The sequence below is a fragment of the Aspergillus steynii genome (genome assembly GCF_002849105.1).
Source record: "Aspergillus steynii IBT 23096 chromosome Unknown P170scaffold_11, whole genome shotgun sequence".
Lineage (NCBI taxonomy): Eukaryota > Fungi > Ascomycota > Eurotiomycetes > Eurotiales > Aspergillaceae > Aspergillus > Aspergillus steynii.
Window position 1 is genome coordinate 1,009,960 of NW_020194408.1, and position 14,126 is coordinate 1,024,085.

A 14,126-nucleotide genomic window follows, 5' to 3' on the forward strand; every position below is an offset into this window, starting at 1 on the left:
TGAGGTATTGCGTTAATGGCTTTAATCTATAGAAGATACAGTCGCCTTCCAGTTTATATGCAGTCTTTCTATAAACAGCTCGTACAACTTCCCTAATCTCGACTAAACAGGAGGAAACATCCCTCCATGCCAACCATAAGTCCGACTCAACCGTCGTCCAATCCGCCTCGCATATTGGAAAGGGATCTTAGCGACAGGATGCGGTTCGTGGAACTGAATGCTGCGCTCGACGTCCAAATTCCTCGGAGTAAACTGCCACACCGAACCGTACAGCTTTTGTACAGAAAATGCGGTACCACCCATAGCGTAAAGGAAGTCATTCCGGGCAACCTCTCCTGGCTGAGCGGTTTGCGACGGCTGGAAGAACAGCGTCGGGAAAACTTTCAAAGATCGTTTGTCGACGTGGAAGGTGGGCTGGGTATCGACCTGCGGTGGGAGTCCTGGTTCTGGTTCGACGGGGGTTTCAGAAACAGCGGCCTTTCCGCGAGCTTTCTGTTTCTTTTTGGGCCCTGTGGGTGCGGATGAGTCAGTGGTTTTCTCGCTGCGGTACTCCAGTTCAAATTGACGATCTGCAACGTTTTGATCGAATGGTTTCTTCTGCGATGGTTTCTTGGCCGGCTCGACCCAATCCGCCGTTCTCTGAAGCTTTCCGGAAATCCGGGAAAGCGCGAGATAGGTCGCGTTGCGTCGTGTTATTCCGCGCTTCACGGGTATATGTCTGTCGACAACGGCCCAGAAGGCGTCCAAATTCCGCTCCGCAAATTGCATGAGTTCGACATTCTGTTTATTCCGTCGTTTTTCAACAGGGTAATAGAAAAGATCCTTTTCTGGCGCACCGATATCTCCGAGACGGGTACCTTCAAAAGGAATGAGGAATTTCTCCCAGCCTCTGACCATGGCGGCGTATGCTTTTCTTATCTCCTCTGATCGGCCGGCGAAGCCACTTTCGAATGTTGCCGCCGAAGGATGATAAAGTTCGATCTGGTACAGACATTCAGAGAGGACAGACAGGTCGGAAACAATAATAGCAACTCGTGAAGAAATCAGGTCGCGATTCTTCGGGTCACTTTGAACCAGACGATCGAGTATATCCATGAGAGTCTTTCGACCAGCAAGTTGTAAGATCCGACTATCGCCCCAAAGAGTTTCGAGTATCCACAGCAGCTCGCTTTGAGCATCGGTCATGGTTCGGTGCGGCCGCGACGACACTCGCATTTTCGAGGTTCCGGGAATTTGGGGTTCTCGTTCAAATAGCGATCGCAACGGTGGGGAGGCAGGGACGGCAGCTTTCAGTTGACCAACCGGGCCGGAGGTAAGTTGCTCGAGGAAGTAACGAACTTTGACGAGTTCATCGTAGAACTCCTTCGGGAGATCCTTTTCTGGAGAAATGCGGTCCGCATATTTGGATTGAAGTTGACGCAGGTTGGTGAGAAGCGCGCGAAGACTGTCCCATGTTTCGAGGCCTAGATAAGCTTCCGCGACCACATTCTGCAGAACACGATTCCAGAACAGAGTATGAGGGTACGGATTCAGGGTTGGATGAAGTTTTCCGTTGGTATCTCGAAGAATCTCCTGGCGGTGCTCCCGATAGTGATTCACAACATCGGCAAAGTATCCAGGGTCTTCGCGTAGTGCTAAGAGATGGTCCTCTGCCGCAGAGTATTTCGCATCGACCAGATCCTCAAGCGATTGCAGGTCCAGGCTGGCCGGAAGACGATAAGGTGCGTCCCCCGCAATGGCGGTTAGTGAAGTCCAATCACCCTCGTCTTTGACCGTGAGCTCCGGGAGCACCGGGAAATCGGCAATCAGAGATTCCCGAGGAATGTCATGAAGCAGTTGGTAGCAGCACTCCAGAAGAAACTCATACAGTCGCTGTTGGATTTCCAGGGCCAGCAAACCAAACCCAGGGTGGAATCCTTGCCCATTAGACGCCCATCTCATCGCCTCGTTGTCCATGCTCTCGCCCCAGGGTATCAGCCTTCCGTATGTTTCCGGGGTGGTTCCTCCGGTAAACATCATCGTATGCAGGTTGAGAAAGGCGCTTCTCACCACGCCGGAGCCATGGCCAAGATCCTGGGCATTGAAATCGGCGTGCACGAAACTGCGCGGGTGCTGGCGGCCACGGGCATTGAGGAACAAAAGCAAGGGTCTTGGCTTTTCCAAGTCCTCCAGGTTGATATAAGGCCAGAGATAGGAGTCTCGCGCCTCCTCCCGCAGACCTCTCTTGAAGGCATGGAAATCAGGACGATGCATCTTGGGCACATCCGGCCAAATGGCGAGAAGGACCTGGCGGCGCTTAGGCTGCGATTTCTGGCGCCATCGCTTCTGGATGCGGTCTTCATGACGTTCAACAATCTTGCTCAGAGATTCCCAGGCCGACAAGACCTTAGTGGATCTCTCGTAGCTCTCTTTGCGGACCTCATCTGCACTCGGATAAGACAGCGGTCGGGGCAGGTTCAGGTTCTCGAAAAAGGAGGAAGGGTCTTCCCAATTGATCTGGTTGATCAGGTCGTCATTCTTATCGCTGTCATACTTGGCCGCCTCTTCGCTAAAAGGATCAAATCTGTACACGGCGTCCGACAAGTCCATGATTGGGCTAGTAGCCTAGGACACTGGTGTATGCGCAGTGGGAAGGCCGAAGTGGGCGGCCAAAAACACGCCAAGCATTTGACTGTGCGCTGGCTCATCCCGGTGATATTGTATACCAAGAAGGGGGCTGATATCAGACGATGACAGCTGATGAGAAGCCGAGTCCGAATATATTATGAAGCGTATAATTCCAGGTGGGTTTGGCAAGTTTGTCGGGGTTCTTGCTGACATTTCAAACTGTTGCTTTGTTCTATCATAGATGCTCAAGAGTCAAGACTAAAAAAGATTAGGATATTGTTATTCGTCCAACAGTATCACCCCGGCCAGCGACCTTGGCTTACCTCTTGAACCCAGCGACGAACTCGGCAACAGATCGGATCGGGATGAGAAATCCCACCGGGCACTAAAAGTCCAGAAGTGACAGCTCATCTGGCATGGCCTGTTTCTACCGGGAGTCCCACGCGGGGGGCCCGTGGGGGTAACACGAAATGCGGGGGATGCATATTGGTGGATGATCGCCAACCCTTGAAGATTCTCGTGATTTTGTGGTATTGGATGGCGTGCCATTCAATAGGCTGTGTCAGCAACGCCCCCAAAATTCGTGGGGGTGCCAGATGCCAGCTTTGCAAAGGGTTGGCCGTTCAATATGCTGGAGGAAAGACGGCAAAGGAAAGGGCTGGGAGCCTTGATCGCGGGAATCCCATGTGACCGAAGTGGTTTCAGGCTCTTCCATAGCACTTAGCAGCTGCGTGACCAGCTGATGCCGCTGCAGGTCAAGGAGCTCATCTGCAGGACCCATGGTGGTTGAGGGATCCTGGTCGGAGGTAGAAGAGGCAGGTTGTTGGGTAGGAGTAAGGATCGACATCGCGGCCATTGAACTGGCGCCAGCTTCTGCTGTTTGCCATGAAGGTGAGAGGTAGGCATCGTGATAAGAACTTGGCACCAGCATCTGCTGTTTGCCGCAAGAGTGTTTTGATAAACCAAAAGCGCTCACAATAGGCGAAGGAAGAGGTTGAAGTTGAGGCGAGGGGAGGGGAGGAAGTGGAGTTGAGATCAGTGGTGGCGGTTGGGAAAAAAGGGGATTTAGGCAGCAGACCTTTGAGTCATTCTATATGAATATTGTTTTTTAATAGGGGGTTTTATTAAACCTCCTTTACGCCTGGTATACTCGGTTTATAGGATAAGGCTACCTGCTATACAGCCTCTGGCCTGCATATTGACCATGCAACTGAAATCAACCTGACAAACCCCCTTGTGGTCCAACTTGGGAACACGACCTGAACTATTCCGGGGGCTTCCCACTTCCTCCACCTTAAGCATACCAAAGGCGACACGAAAAAAGATGCTTCAGGATCTTTGTATCATCCCCGGGAGGCTGAGCTTGGGATTATACTTGCTAAACGCCTTCAGGAAAAGGGGCGCTAAAGATATCCTCATCATGTCCCCATACCGGGCTCAAGTGGCCCTGGTTAAAAAGATAAGGGACCAAAAATATCCCGAGAGCCTGATCCGCCCCAGGGTCCAGACTGTCGACGCATCTCAAGGCTCCGAGGCCGACGCAGTCATTGTGCTAACCACACGTAATATCGGCGGCGTCGGGTTCCTCCAATCTACCAAGCGGACTAACGTGATGTTATCGAGGGCGAAAATGGCCCAGTATATCGTCGGCAACTAGGACTGGGTTAGGAGCAAGATCTTCATGAAGGACGCGGGGAAATTCTATGCCTACCTTCATGAGGCCGAGCGTGTCCTGCGCGTGGAGATGAAGATGGAATATGCCGTCGGCCCATGAGTGGGGGTGCACGAAATGCGGGGGATGATCGCCAACCCTTGAAGATCCTTGTCATTCTGTGGCGTCGGATGGCATGCTATTCGCTCGATAACTTGTGTTAGTAACGTCCCCAAAATCCGTGGGGGTGCCAGATAGACATATGCTGTTTTATCTAATATATGAGGCGTGTCCGGAGTGCCCGTGTCTGTCTGTCACCTTCTATCATCGTCATCGTATTCATCGTCCACCATGGCGCAAAACAAGCCAGATGCCACCCACAATGAAGACCCCATGAAGCCAGCCGATATCAACCAGATCCACGACATTCGGGTCCCCCTCACAGAAGATGACAACAGGCGGATTCGGAGAAAGACCGACTCCATCATCCTGGTCATCCTGTGCTGGACATATCTGATGCAGATTCTTGACAAATCCGTCCTCGGGTATGGAGCCAACTTCGGCCTCAAAGAAGACGCCAACCTCACGGGAAACCAGTACTCTCTGGTCGGGTCGATCGCCCCCATCGCCCAGCTGGCCTGGCAGCCCTTCTCGTCCTATCTCATTGTCAAAGTCCCTCATCGTATCCTCATGCCCGTGTTGGCCGCTGGATGGGGCATCGCGCAAGCCGCTATGGCGGCCTGTAAGAGCTTCGAAGGTCTCATGGCCACGCGCTTCTTGCTCGGACTCTTCGAGGCCGGCTGTCTTCCCCTGTTCAGTATCATCACGAGTCAGTGGTATCGGCGTGCCGAGCAGCCGTTGCGCGTCGCCGCTTGGTACAGCACCAACGGGATTGCCACCGTTCTGGCTGCCATCCTCTCATACGGCCTGGGCCATGTGCAGTCCGGTCCGCTGAAGGAATGGCAACTGTATGTCCCCTGTGCCCACTCTGAAGCCCGCCCCATACTAACCTATCATAGCCTCTTCCTCGTCTGCGGCCTCATCACCGTCATCTCCACCCCCATCCTCTACTGGAAACTCGACAACGACATCCCCTCCGCGCGCTTCCTCAACGACCAAGAAAAGTTGCAAGCCATGGAACGTCTCCGCGCCAACCAAACCGGCAGCGGCACGCGCGAGTTCAAAATGCACCAAGTTGTCGAGGCCGGGCTGGAACCCAAAACCTACCTCTGGATCGCCGCCGCGTTCCTCCTCAACGTCGGCGCCTCCGTCACCAACGTCTTCGGCCCCCTGATCATCTCCGGGCTGGGCTTCGACAAGTTCAAAACCACCCTGCTGAACATGCCCTTCGGGGCGCTGCAGTTCCTCATCATCCTGTTCTCCAGCTGGCTGGCGCAAAAGGCCGCGCTGAAATCAGTCGTGCTGGCTAGTTTCATGATCCCGGTTGTCGCGGGGCTGGCCATTTTGTATGCGGTTCCTAGAGAGGACAGCGAGCAGGGCGCCCTCATGGCCGGGTATTATCTCCTTTCGTTCCTGTTCGGTGGGAACCCGCTTATTGTGACTTGGATCGTGGGGAATACGGCCGGCACGACCAAGAAGTCCATCATCATGTCCTTTTTCAATGCGGCTGCGGCGGCGGGGAATATTGTGGGGCCGCTGCTTTTCAGCGAGGATGATGCCCCGGCGTATCTGCCTGGGTTGCGGGCTTGTTTGGGCATCTTTGCGGCGATGGTCGCGGTGGTGGGTGCGCAGTGGGGGAATCTGTGGGTGTTGAATAGGATGCAGGAGAAGAGGCGGGTGAGGAATGGGAAGCCGGCCCGGATTGTGGATCGGTCGATGCAGTCGGGGTATGAGGTTAGTGAGGAGGTGGTGGAAGATGGGGAGGGAGGGACGGAGTTGGGGAGGAATGCGTTCGTCGATATGACGGATCGGGAGAATGATGAGTTTGTTTATATTTATTAGTTGGATGGAGATTGCAATGAGGTCCTGGATGCGATAGACCGAGGTTATGTTGGAATTTAACGAAGCAGTGTTACTGGTAATAGCCAAGGCAGGATGATATTAACAATTGAAATAATATATGCTAGAATCGACTAAGCCATGCAATGGACAACGGCAAATCAAACACCAAACTCCATAATGCATCAACTTCGCATCGTTACACATACCCCGTACATCGACCTCATACAACACCTTAAACATTAATTCTATCTAAATTCTCTCCCGGATGCGCTCCTGCCACGTCTTGGGAGTCGACGTCTCCCACGAGAAGTTCTGCAGCCGCCCGGTGTCCAGATCCGCCTGCAAGGGGTCCACGAACGAAGTGCGGTAGACGAGCTTGTGGCCGAGGTAGAGAATGACGAACAGAATGGGGCAGATATAAGCGACCCAGAAATCGGAGACGTTGAAGGTGGGAATCCACGCGGTGAATCCCTGCGTCAGGATAATCAGGGTGTTGAAGAAGAGTCCGTAGTAGGCCAACCACGGCTGCCAGATGGCCTTGTAGGGTAGCGTGTCGCGGGACAGGTCCCGCGCCTTGAGCGCACGCATGAATGCGATGTGACTGAGGTTGATGGAGCACCAGCAGATGAACCCAGCGACTCCGGAGATGTTGACGAGCCAGTTGAAGACGGTACCACCGGAGTTGGAGACGTTCATGAACGCCAGAAGACCGAACAGGGCGGTGAATGTGACACTGATCCAAGGGACACCCTTCTTGGTGACCCAGCCGAAGATCTTGGGGGCGAAGCCCTCCTGCGCGAGACCCAGGAGCACACGACTGCCACTGTAGACGTTCGAGTTGGCGGCAGACAGGACGACGGTAAGAAGCACGGCGTTGATGATGTGGGGCAGGACTTTGACGCCGGCCAGATTGGCCGCAATCACCATGGGGGAAGCCGATGCGTCGTTGGTGTCCGAGATGAGGTTTGGGTTATCGTAGGGAACGAGAAGACCGATGAAGAAGATGGTGAGCACGAAGAAGACGAGAATCCGGATGAACGTCTTGCGGATGGCGGACGGGACGGTGACCTGGGGGTTCTCGGTCTCACCGGCGGCAACACCCACAAGTTCGGTTCCCTGGTAGGAGAAACCGGCCTGGATCAACACGGCCCAGAAACCCACGAACTTGGCCGTCGCATCGTTGTTCTCGATCAGATAAGGAGCAAAGGCGCCGGGGGTGTGGTAGTATTTAAACCCGAGGTATCCTTGCTGTCCGACACCAGCATCGATGCAGATGGCAAAGATCATGAAACCCAGGACCGTAATGACCTTGATCAACGAGAACCAAAATTCGAGCTCTCCGTAGAATCCCACCGGGAGGAAATTGAGCAAGGTGATCAGCACCCAGAAGATGGCAATAAAGATGGCAATCGACAGGTCCTTGTCCCAAAACTGAATGATCAGACCCGTCGCCGTTAATTCAACCGCAAACGTCGAAGCCCAGTTAAACCAGTAAATCCATCCCATGGCGAAACCCAAGCTGGGGTCGACCAGGCGCGCAGCGTAGGTGGTGAACGATCCGGGGATAGGGATGTACGTCGCGACTTCACCCAGCGAGGTCATGACCGAATAGACGATAGATCCGACGAAGATGTAGGCAATCAGCGCTCCGGCCGGTCCGGAGTTCGCGATGGCCGTTCCACTGCTGATAAAGAGACCAGTTCCAATCGTTCCACCTATCTGGTCAGTACAGGTCTGCCGGTCGCACAGGAATGTCTGGCCTACCGATGGCAATCATCTGCAAGTGTCTGCTCTTCAGCTTCCGCTGCAGCTCCGGCTCGGGCGTGTCACCCCCCATGCCGTCCTTTTCGACGTCCTGCTCCTGGGCGTTCGCGGACTTGTCCTTCTTGCCAAAGGCCTTGATGCCGAATTTTCCTTTGCCCGAGGTCGGAGGATCGGCGGCGGTGATTTCAACCTGAGGTGCCTCGGTGACCTCGTCGGGGGCCATTGTGGGCCGGTGGCAGTCTGTATAGGAGGGGGGAGAGGGCTGGTGAGGAGTGTCAAAATGAAGATGTCAACACGAGCGATTGACTCAGGGAAAAGAAGGCCGACAAGGTTTGGATCTTTTTTTTTTTTTTTTTTTTTTTTTGCCCCTCTGACATGGAACGCGTCCGAGGGCGCCGACCAGCCGATATGGACTGCGGCGGCAAAAACCCACCCGAGGCCAAACTATTAGGTAAAGAGATCCGCCGTCGAGCAGCACTCGGTCATTTCGTCCTGTGAGAAGATGCAGACAGTTGGAATGCTCTGGGATGGAGGGCAGTCTTGCATTAGCCCGATGGCAGGCCGAATGGACTTCTGATGGCTTGAATTGAATGCATTTCCGGTGGTGACTGAAGCTTTGGCAAGAGGAAAAACTCGAGCAACGAGTGGGTCTGGCGCCACCAAGCCTTGCCAAGACGCGGTCGCCGGATTTTTCAGGCCGCTGCAAACGGCCGCCGGAAGAGGAGATTAGGGCTTAGGGCTGGGAGTGATGCCCCTCCGACCTTCGGACTGACGTTATACGGAGTATGCAGTATCCCTCGGACGATAAGAGGGTCGAGAATTTTCCTGCACCATCGATCGAGCTGGGTTATACTTGAGGGGATCCGCCACTCCACACAACTTGGTCGTCAATGGACGAGCTGCAATTACGGAGTACTCCGTAGGGCATGTGAAAGCACTGTGGATCGGGGCTAGCACGGTATGACCTTTGAAGAGAAGGGAACTGATAAACTTGCGTTGGAACAACACAGCAAAAGTCATTTGCTCACTCTGAGGGAAGAATGAAAATCATTGGCCGGTGGAATGCAAGGTGTGTCTTGGCACTGCACTAACCTATATCGGGCAATATTAATATAGTGTTACCGGGTCTTCCTTTCTTTTCATTCTCTCTTCTTCCAATCAATATTCAATAATACTATGCAATAATCAGGGGTTTAGTAGTGCGTTGTGGGATATATATCGCTACTCAACCTAGACCTGCTTTACACAAATGCATATTCGTTGGTAGTCGTGTTTATATGGTGTATGAGGTGCAGGTGGGGTAGATATATATGTTGGCTTTGATCGGATTTCACCGGAATCTGGTGGTGTATTGACTCTTTTAACCAGCAAGGCAAGGGGCCTTTCAGCAAATGCCACTACTCAGAGAGTCTCCTCAACTCTCAATCATCGTAAATAAAAAGTCTTTTAGAAAAACCGAGAAAACAGAACCCCGCAGGTTGATCAGTAGCAGAACACCCCCATAATAAGATGCGAACTTGGTCTCAACCGTGCCGAATACCTGCTCATTCCAAAGCTAACCATAGTAAATCCAAAATTGACATCTTTGGAGCCGTGTCCCCAGGATCATACCCCACGGGGGAACCAGCGGATGAATCTGCGATGGCGGAAATTCGGAATCCGTTCCGCTCACAAGACCGGCCAGATACGTCAGTGGCTCACAACTCAGCTTATTTTCTTTTCTTTTCCTCGAGAATCGGGATCTGAGGAGTCCAGACTGAGCGATCGCTACTGAGTAAGTGCCCTCGCAAATCTCAGGAACAAGAATGTAAATTTGGACCATCAATCTAGTGCCGTGATCTCCGCGCGGAATATCGCGGAAGTGATGCAGCCGAATACCTCATGTATAGTATAGGCAGATCGATAGCAATCGGCATACGAAGGGGGTAATAGTGAATAGAGCTCTCGCTATATAGTACCCCAGCCCACATTCCCCGGCCCGTCCATCGTCGACCAACCAGCCGTGCCTCATTAATGAGTCTGCCCGTGGATCGACACACGGAAGGCGGAGGCGGAGGCTGTGCGGAGAGACGCATCCCATCCACCCATTCAGAACGAGACATGAACCTTCCTTTCCCCAGACAAAAGCGACATTGAGTTCAGTAGGACCAACAGAGTTTATATCGCCGCTGCAGAAGGACGCTGACGGAACGTCTTCCGCTGGTTGCATTCCGCTGGTCCTCACTCCCTGTCACAGTAAGCCTGGATACGAGGCATGATGCGCGTACCAGCGCGAATGAGAATCCAGCATGCGTTATCTGTGCAGCCACTCCTGCGTCCTCCCCTCATTTCTGGCTCCGCCATCGCGGCATAGCGGATCCTCTTCCCCGCGATGATCTGCCTGATCGGTCGGCCGAGGCGAGAGGTATATAAGATGGCCTGGGGTGCTCAGTTCTGGGTTGGTGGATACGTGCCTGTTTGAGCTGTGGTTATGCATCTTATGGATTCCAACGACGTTTATGATTATGTTATTTGCGGGTGAGTTGAGGTTTATGCAATGGGTTGTATGATGAGTGGTATGGCTGATGTTCACAGGGGAGGCACCACCGGCTGTGTGGTCGCAGGTCGATTAGCGGAGAACTCCAATGTTCGCATCCTGGTCATCGAGGCAGGACAGCATAATAAGGATTTGGAGAATGTGCACATGGCCGGCGGGTATGTCATCCATCGACGGGGGTGATCCCAGCTAACCCGGCAGATGGTCGAATAACTTCGACTCGGAGACGGACTGGAACATCGTCACGCCTTCGATGAAGGGAGTCGATAATCGACAGGTCAAGCTGAGTCGCGGACGTTTCCTGGGTGGCTCTTCGGGCTGCAATGGCACGCTGTGCGTGCGAGGAAGTCCGCAGGACTTTGACGATTGGGGTCTGGAGGGATGGAGTGGATCGGAAGTGTTTGCGGCTATGAAGAAGGTATCTATATATCTATATCCCCAGCAGGTCTTCGGTATATCTAACAGATCTCAGGCAGAGACTTTCCATCCGAAAGACTGGCATCAGGCAGATATAAAAAGCCATGGATTCTCGGGCCCGCTACATACTGAACCGCACGACCTGGCTCCCATCGGCAACTTGATTCTGGACTCCTTCGTCTCGCAGGGCCTCCCACTTGATCATGATATGTTCAGTACAGGGGAGACTCCCCACGGATGCGGCCATGTGATGCGGACAGTGCATAAAGGAATTCGATCGACGTCCGCCGACTTCATAACGAAGGAGTACCATCGGGCCAATGTCACCATCCTGACCGACACTACGGTCGACCGCGTAATCCTGGAGCAAGGTGCGAATGGCCCACGGGCAACAGGGGCAGTAGGGGTTTTTCCCGATGGCTCGTCACGGACTTTCAAAGCCCGGAAGGAAGTCATCATTTCGGGAGGAGCCTATTGCAGTCCGGCTGTGCTCATGCGATCTGGTATCGGGGCCCGTCAGGAGCTGGAGGATATCGGAATCCCATGCAGCGTCGACTTACCAGGTGTGGGCAAGAACCTGATGGATCATCTGGTTAGTATCCCCTGATCCTATAGCTCATCCATGCTAACAAGACCTGACCAGATCGTATTCATGTTCTACGAGACCGAAAAACCAGGCCTAACCAACGACCACCACGTCTACCACGAGAACAACTTCGAAAAGACCTACGCCCAATGGAAGGAGCACAAGTCCGGGTTCCTCTCGACATTCCCCTTCGGCTGCTTTGCATTCGCGCGTCTCGACGACCGCCTTAAAAACGAGCCGCTGTGGAAGAACGCCCCGCGAGAACCAGGACGAGACCCGATGGGCCTAACGCCTAAACAACCAAACATCGAGTTCTTTACCACCGAATGCTACGGCGGTCCGAAGCAATTCGACCAGTTCCCGATCAACAACAAACACGCGTTCTCGATGATCGCCGAGCTGTTCGCCCCCAAGTCTCGCGGAACCGTCACGCTGAAGTCGAAAGACCCGACGGAGAACCCGGTCGTGGACTGCAACTATCTGGCCGACCCGATGGATCTGCTGGTGCTGTCGGAGGCGTGCCGCTTTGGCAACGAGATTGTGATGCAGGGCGCCGGAACGAAGGATATTGTGAAGGGGTCATGGCCGCCGAATCTCTCGCATCATACGTATAAGACCCGCGAGGAATGGGTGCCGTATGTCAAGGAGAATGCCACGACGTGTAAGTTCCATGTCAAATGATGATTGTACCGTGTTGATGAAAACAGGCTACCACGCATCCGGGACATGTGCCATGGGCAGCGACGACAATCCAATGGCGGTGCTGGATAACAAACTCCGCGTGAAAGGGGTTGCCGGCCTCCGAGTAGCAGACACGAGCGCGATGCCGGTGCTTTGTGGCGGACACACGCAGATGACAGCGTACGGGATTGGTGAGCGATGTGCGGACTTCATCAAGGAAACGTGGAATGAAGGAAGGACAGGTGAGAGAAGGAGACAGGGGGAGAGACAGGGGATGGCGATTACCCGGGCACATCTCTAGGGGCTATGTTGAGAGTTACGAAGTCTATGCTTTCTGTCTAAGGTTCATAGTCGATGGAGATGTCTTGCTATGAAGGTTGAGAAGGTCCACTGTCTTTATCGCGTAATGATCTGGCGAGGTCTTTCTTGACCAGGAAGTTGTCTGAAGGTTGTTGAATGGACAGGTCTCAACGCAAGGTCCTCGGGATTCTCAACCTGATGTTGATTCCCGTGGTATTCCGTCTTTTGTGGACCATGTAGCAATAGACACCGCAGGAACATGCGTGAATGTGAATAATGAATATGCTATTCCACAATCCAGCCTTCGTTGCTCCTATCACACCATGCCAGCAATTCCATGTAGCTAAGACGCCTGGGTCCCGTCTCCAACCAGTCAAGTTGGAGTCGCCACATAATCCAAGACATTGGCGTTTACCCCGTATGATGTGTAGGCAACAGGTACCCAGGGCTTTTGCATTCGACTGGTCAAATATTCAATATGACGCTGTGATGACTGAATGTCTCTGGGCAACTCCAGACAGTCGAATTAAAACACGAGTACGAAAGCTGATTCGCTCAGGACAGCATTACTGCGAGCAAAAATAGATGAAACGGAGCTAATCGGTCCGACAGTCCTCTGCTAAATCGCTCGCAAGCCTCGCCACTGCGCCAACCAGCCACATCCTGCAGGTTGAGATCGTGGAGAGTGAGTGAGACATCCGGCTGGGTGGATCCAGCCATCCGCTGGCTATTCCCCCTTTCCGAGGCTTGTCAGATCAAGTTGACAGGCCGAAGTTGCCCAGTCTCACGGAGAATGGAGTATGACTTCAACATTGCAGATGCTTCAGTGCTGCCTGGAGACCTCAGGCAACGGGAGTGCAAACGATGCAATCGAGACATTCGCGTCAAACCGGCAACTTCGCCCGAACGTTCAATAGTTCAACTTCCAACGAACCTCGACGATGGCTCGAAAATTCGGCCTCAACAACTGGGAAGTCGGTGAGACCTCATCCGACACTTGCTTCCGACGGTCGTGGTGACATGGGATCCCTGCACGCTCCAAGAAAGAACATGCATGTCTCAAAGGCGCAGCACAGCGAACCTTGGGCCGATTCTTCCGACTCATGCTCTGCACGACGTGGACTAGGCTAAGCCGGCTCTCCAGGAAATCCCATGAGACATTTGGTGGGGATGTGAGACTAGTGTCGCTGGCAGCGGAGAAGCTAGTGACGACATTGCGTCGATCATTGCTGTCTTTTGTCGTGGCCGGTCTATTTCCAGTTTCCTGACGGAGCTTTCCTCTTGCCAGCATTTCACGGAATCGTCCCCTATTGCCGCCCGAACTTTCCAGGAGAACTCATGGGCGTCCGAAAATAGACTATTGGTTTTTGCTGGAACGGCCGCTGATCATGCTATTCTTGGCGGCTGGTTGATTCCAGAAAATGGGAATCGGATAAATGGAGCAAATATCCGATCCCAGCAGGAACGACTGAGACATGGCTCCACTTCAGCTTCGCTGCGGGATTGTGTGATGACTGATGAGGGATGAGGGATGAGGTTGTTCCTGGGGAACCTGGTATAAATACCCCCGACTGGAAGCCTGCCTCTCTCTCAATCCATTCCGATTCATCTCAAATCAATCC

At 53.3% G+C, this 14,126-nt stretch overlaps 5 protein-coding genes across 5 annotated transcripts; 3 read left to right on the plus strand and 2 right to left on the minus strand.

The window, feature by feature from the left end:
* Window positions 1-102: 102 nt before the first annotated feature.
* On the minus strand, window positions 103-3,454 carry P170DRAFT_514616 (uncharacterized protein; the record flags this gene model as incomplete). Its single annotated transcript, XM_024855227.1, has 2 exons — window positions 103-2,604; window positions 3,299-3,454. 2 exons carry the CDS (start codon window positions 3,452-3,454, stop codon window positions 103-105), a joined length of 2,658 nt encoding a protein of 885 aa, XP_024698690.1.
* Window positions 3,455-3,843: 389 nt separating this feature from the next.
* On the plus strand, window positions 3,844-4,381 carry P170DRAFT_514617 (uncharacterized protein; the record flags this gene model as incomplete). Its single annotated transcript, XM_024855228.1, has 2 exons — window positions 3,844-4,216; window positions 4,265-4,381. The coding sequence occupies exons 1-2, from the start codon at window positions 3,932-3,934 to the stop codon at window positions 4,379-4,381; spliced, it is 402 nt and encodes a 133-aa protein (XP_024698691.1). The 5' UTR covers window positions 3,844-3,931.
* Window positions 4,382-4,609: 228 nt separating this feature from the next.
* On the plus strand, window positions 4,610-6,220 carry P170DRAFT_394939 (putative MFS transporter; the record flags this gene model as incomplete). The annotated part of the gene is made up of 2 exons (XM_024846080.1): window positions 4,610-5,226; window positions 5,278-6,220. The coding sequence occupies 2 exons, from the start codon at window positions 4,610-4,612 to the stop codon at window positions 6,218-6,220; spliced, it is 1,560 nt and encodes a 519-aa protein (XP_024698692.1).
* Window positions 6,221-6,315: 95 nt separating this feature from the next.
* P170DRAFT_469005 (amino acid permease) lies at window positions 6,316-8,348 on the minus strand. The gene is made up of 2 exons (XM_024852581.1): window positions 7,985-8,348; window positions 6,316-7,935 (listed from the first exon to the last, which is right to left on the minus strand). Exons 1-2 carry the CDS (start codon window positions 8,205-8,207, stop codon window positions 6,470-6,472), a joined length of 1,689 nt encoding a protein of 562 aa, XP_024698693.1. The 5' UTR covers window positions 8,208-8,348; the 3' UTR covers window positions 6,316-6,469.
* Window positions 8,349-10,463: 2,115 nt separating this feature from the next.
* P170DRAFT_419315 (GMC family oxidoreductase) lies at window positions 10,464-12,580 on the plus strand (the record flags this gene model as incomplete). Its single annotated transcript, XM_024847277.1, has 6 exons — window positions 10,464-10,501; window positions 10,559-10,678; window positions 10,722-10,938; window positions 10,993-11,529; window positions 11,581-12,184; window positions 12,231-12,580. The coding sequence occupies 6 exons, from the start codon at window positions 10,464-10,466 to the stop codon at window positions 12,503-12,505; spliced, it is 1,791 nt and encodes a 596-aa protein (XP_024698694.1). The 3' UTR covers window positions 12,506-12,580.
* Between the last annotated feature and the right edge of the window lie 1,546 nt (window positions 12,581-14,126).

What these genes read in the sequence shown, in the direction of transcription:
- P170DRAFT_469005 (XM_024852581.1), bottom strand. Translation starts at nt 8,207, where the DNA reads ATGGCCCCCGACGAGGTCACCGAGGCACCTCAGGTTGAAATCACCGCC. An exon ending in CTTGCAGATGATTGCCATCG is followed by an intron (nt 7,936 to 7,984) that starts GTAGGCCAGACA and finishes CTGACCAGATAG; the next exon opens with GTGGAACGATTGGAACTGGT.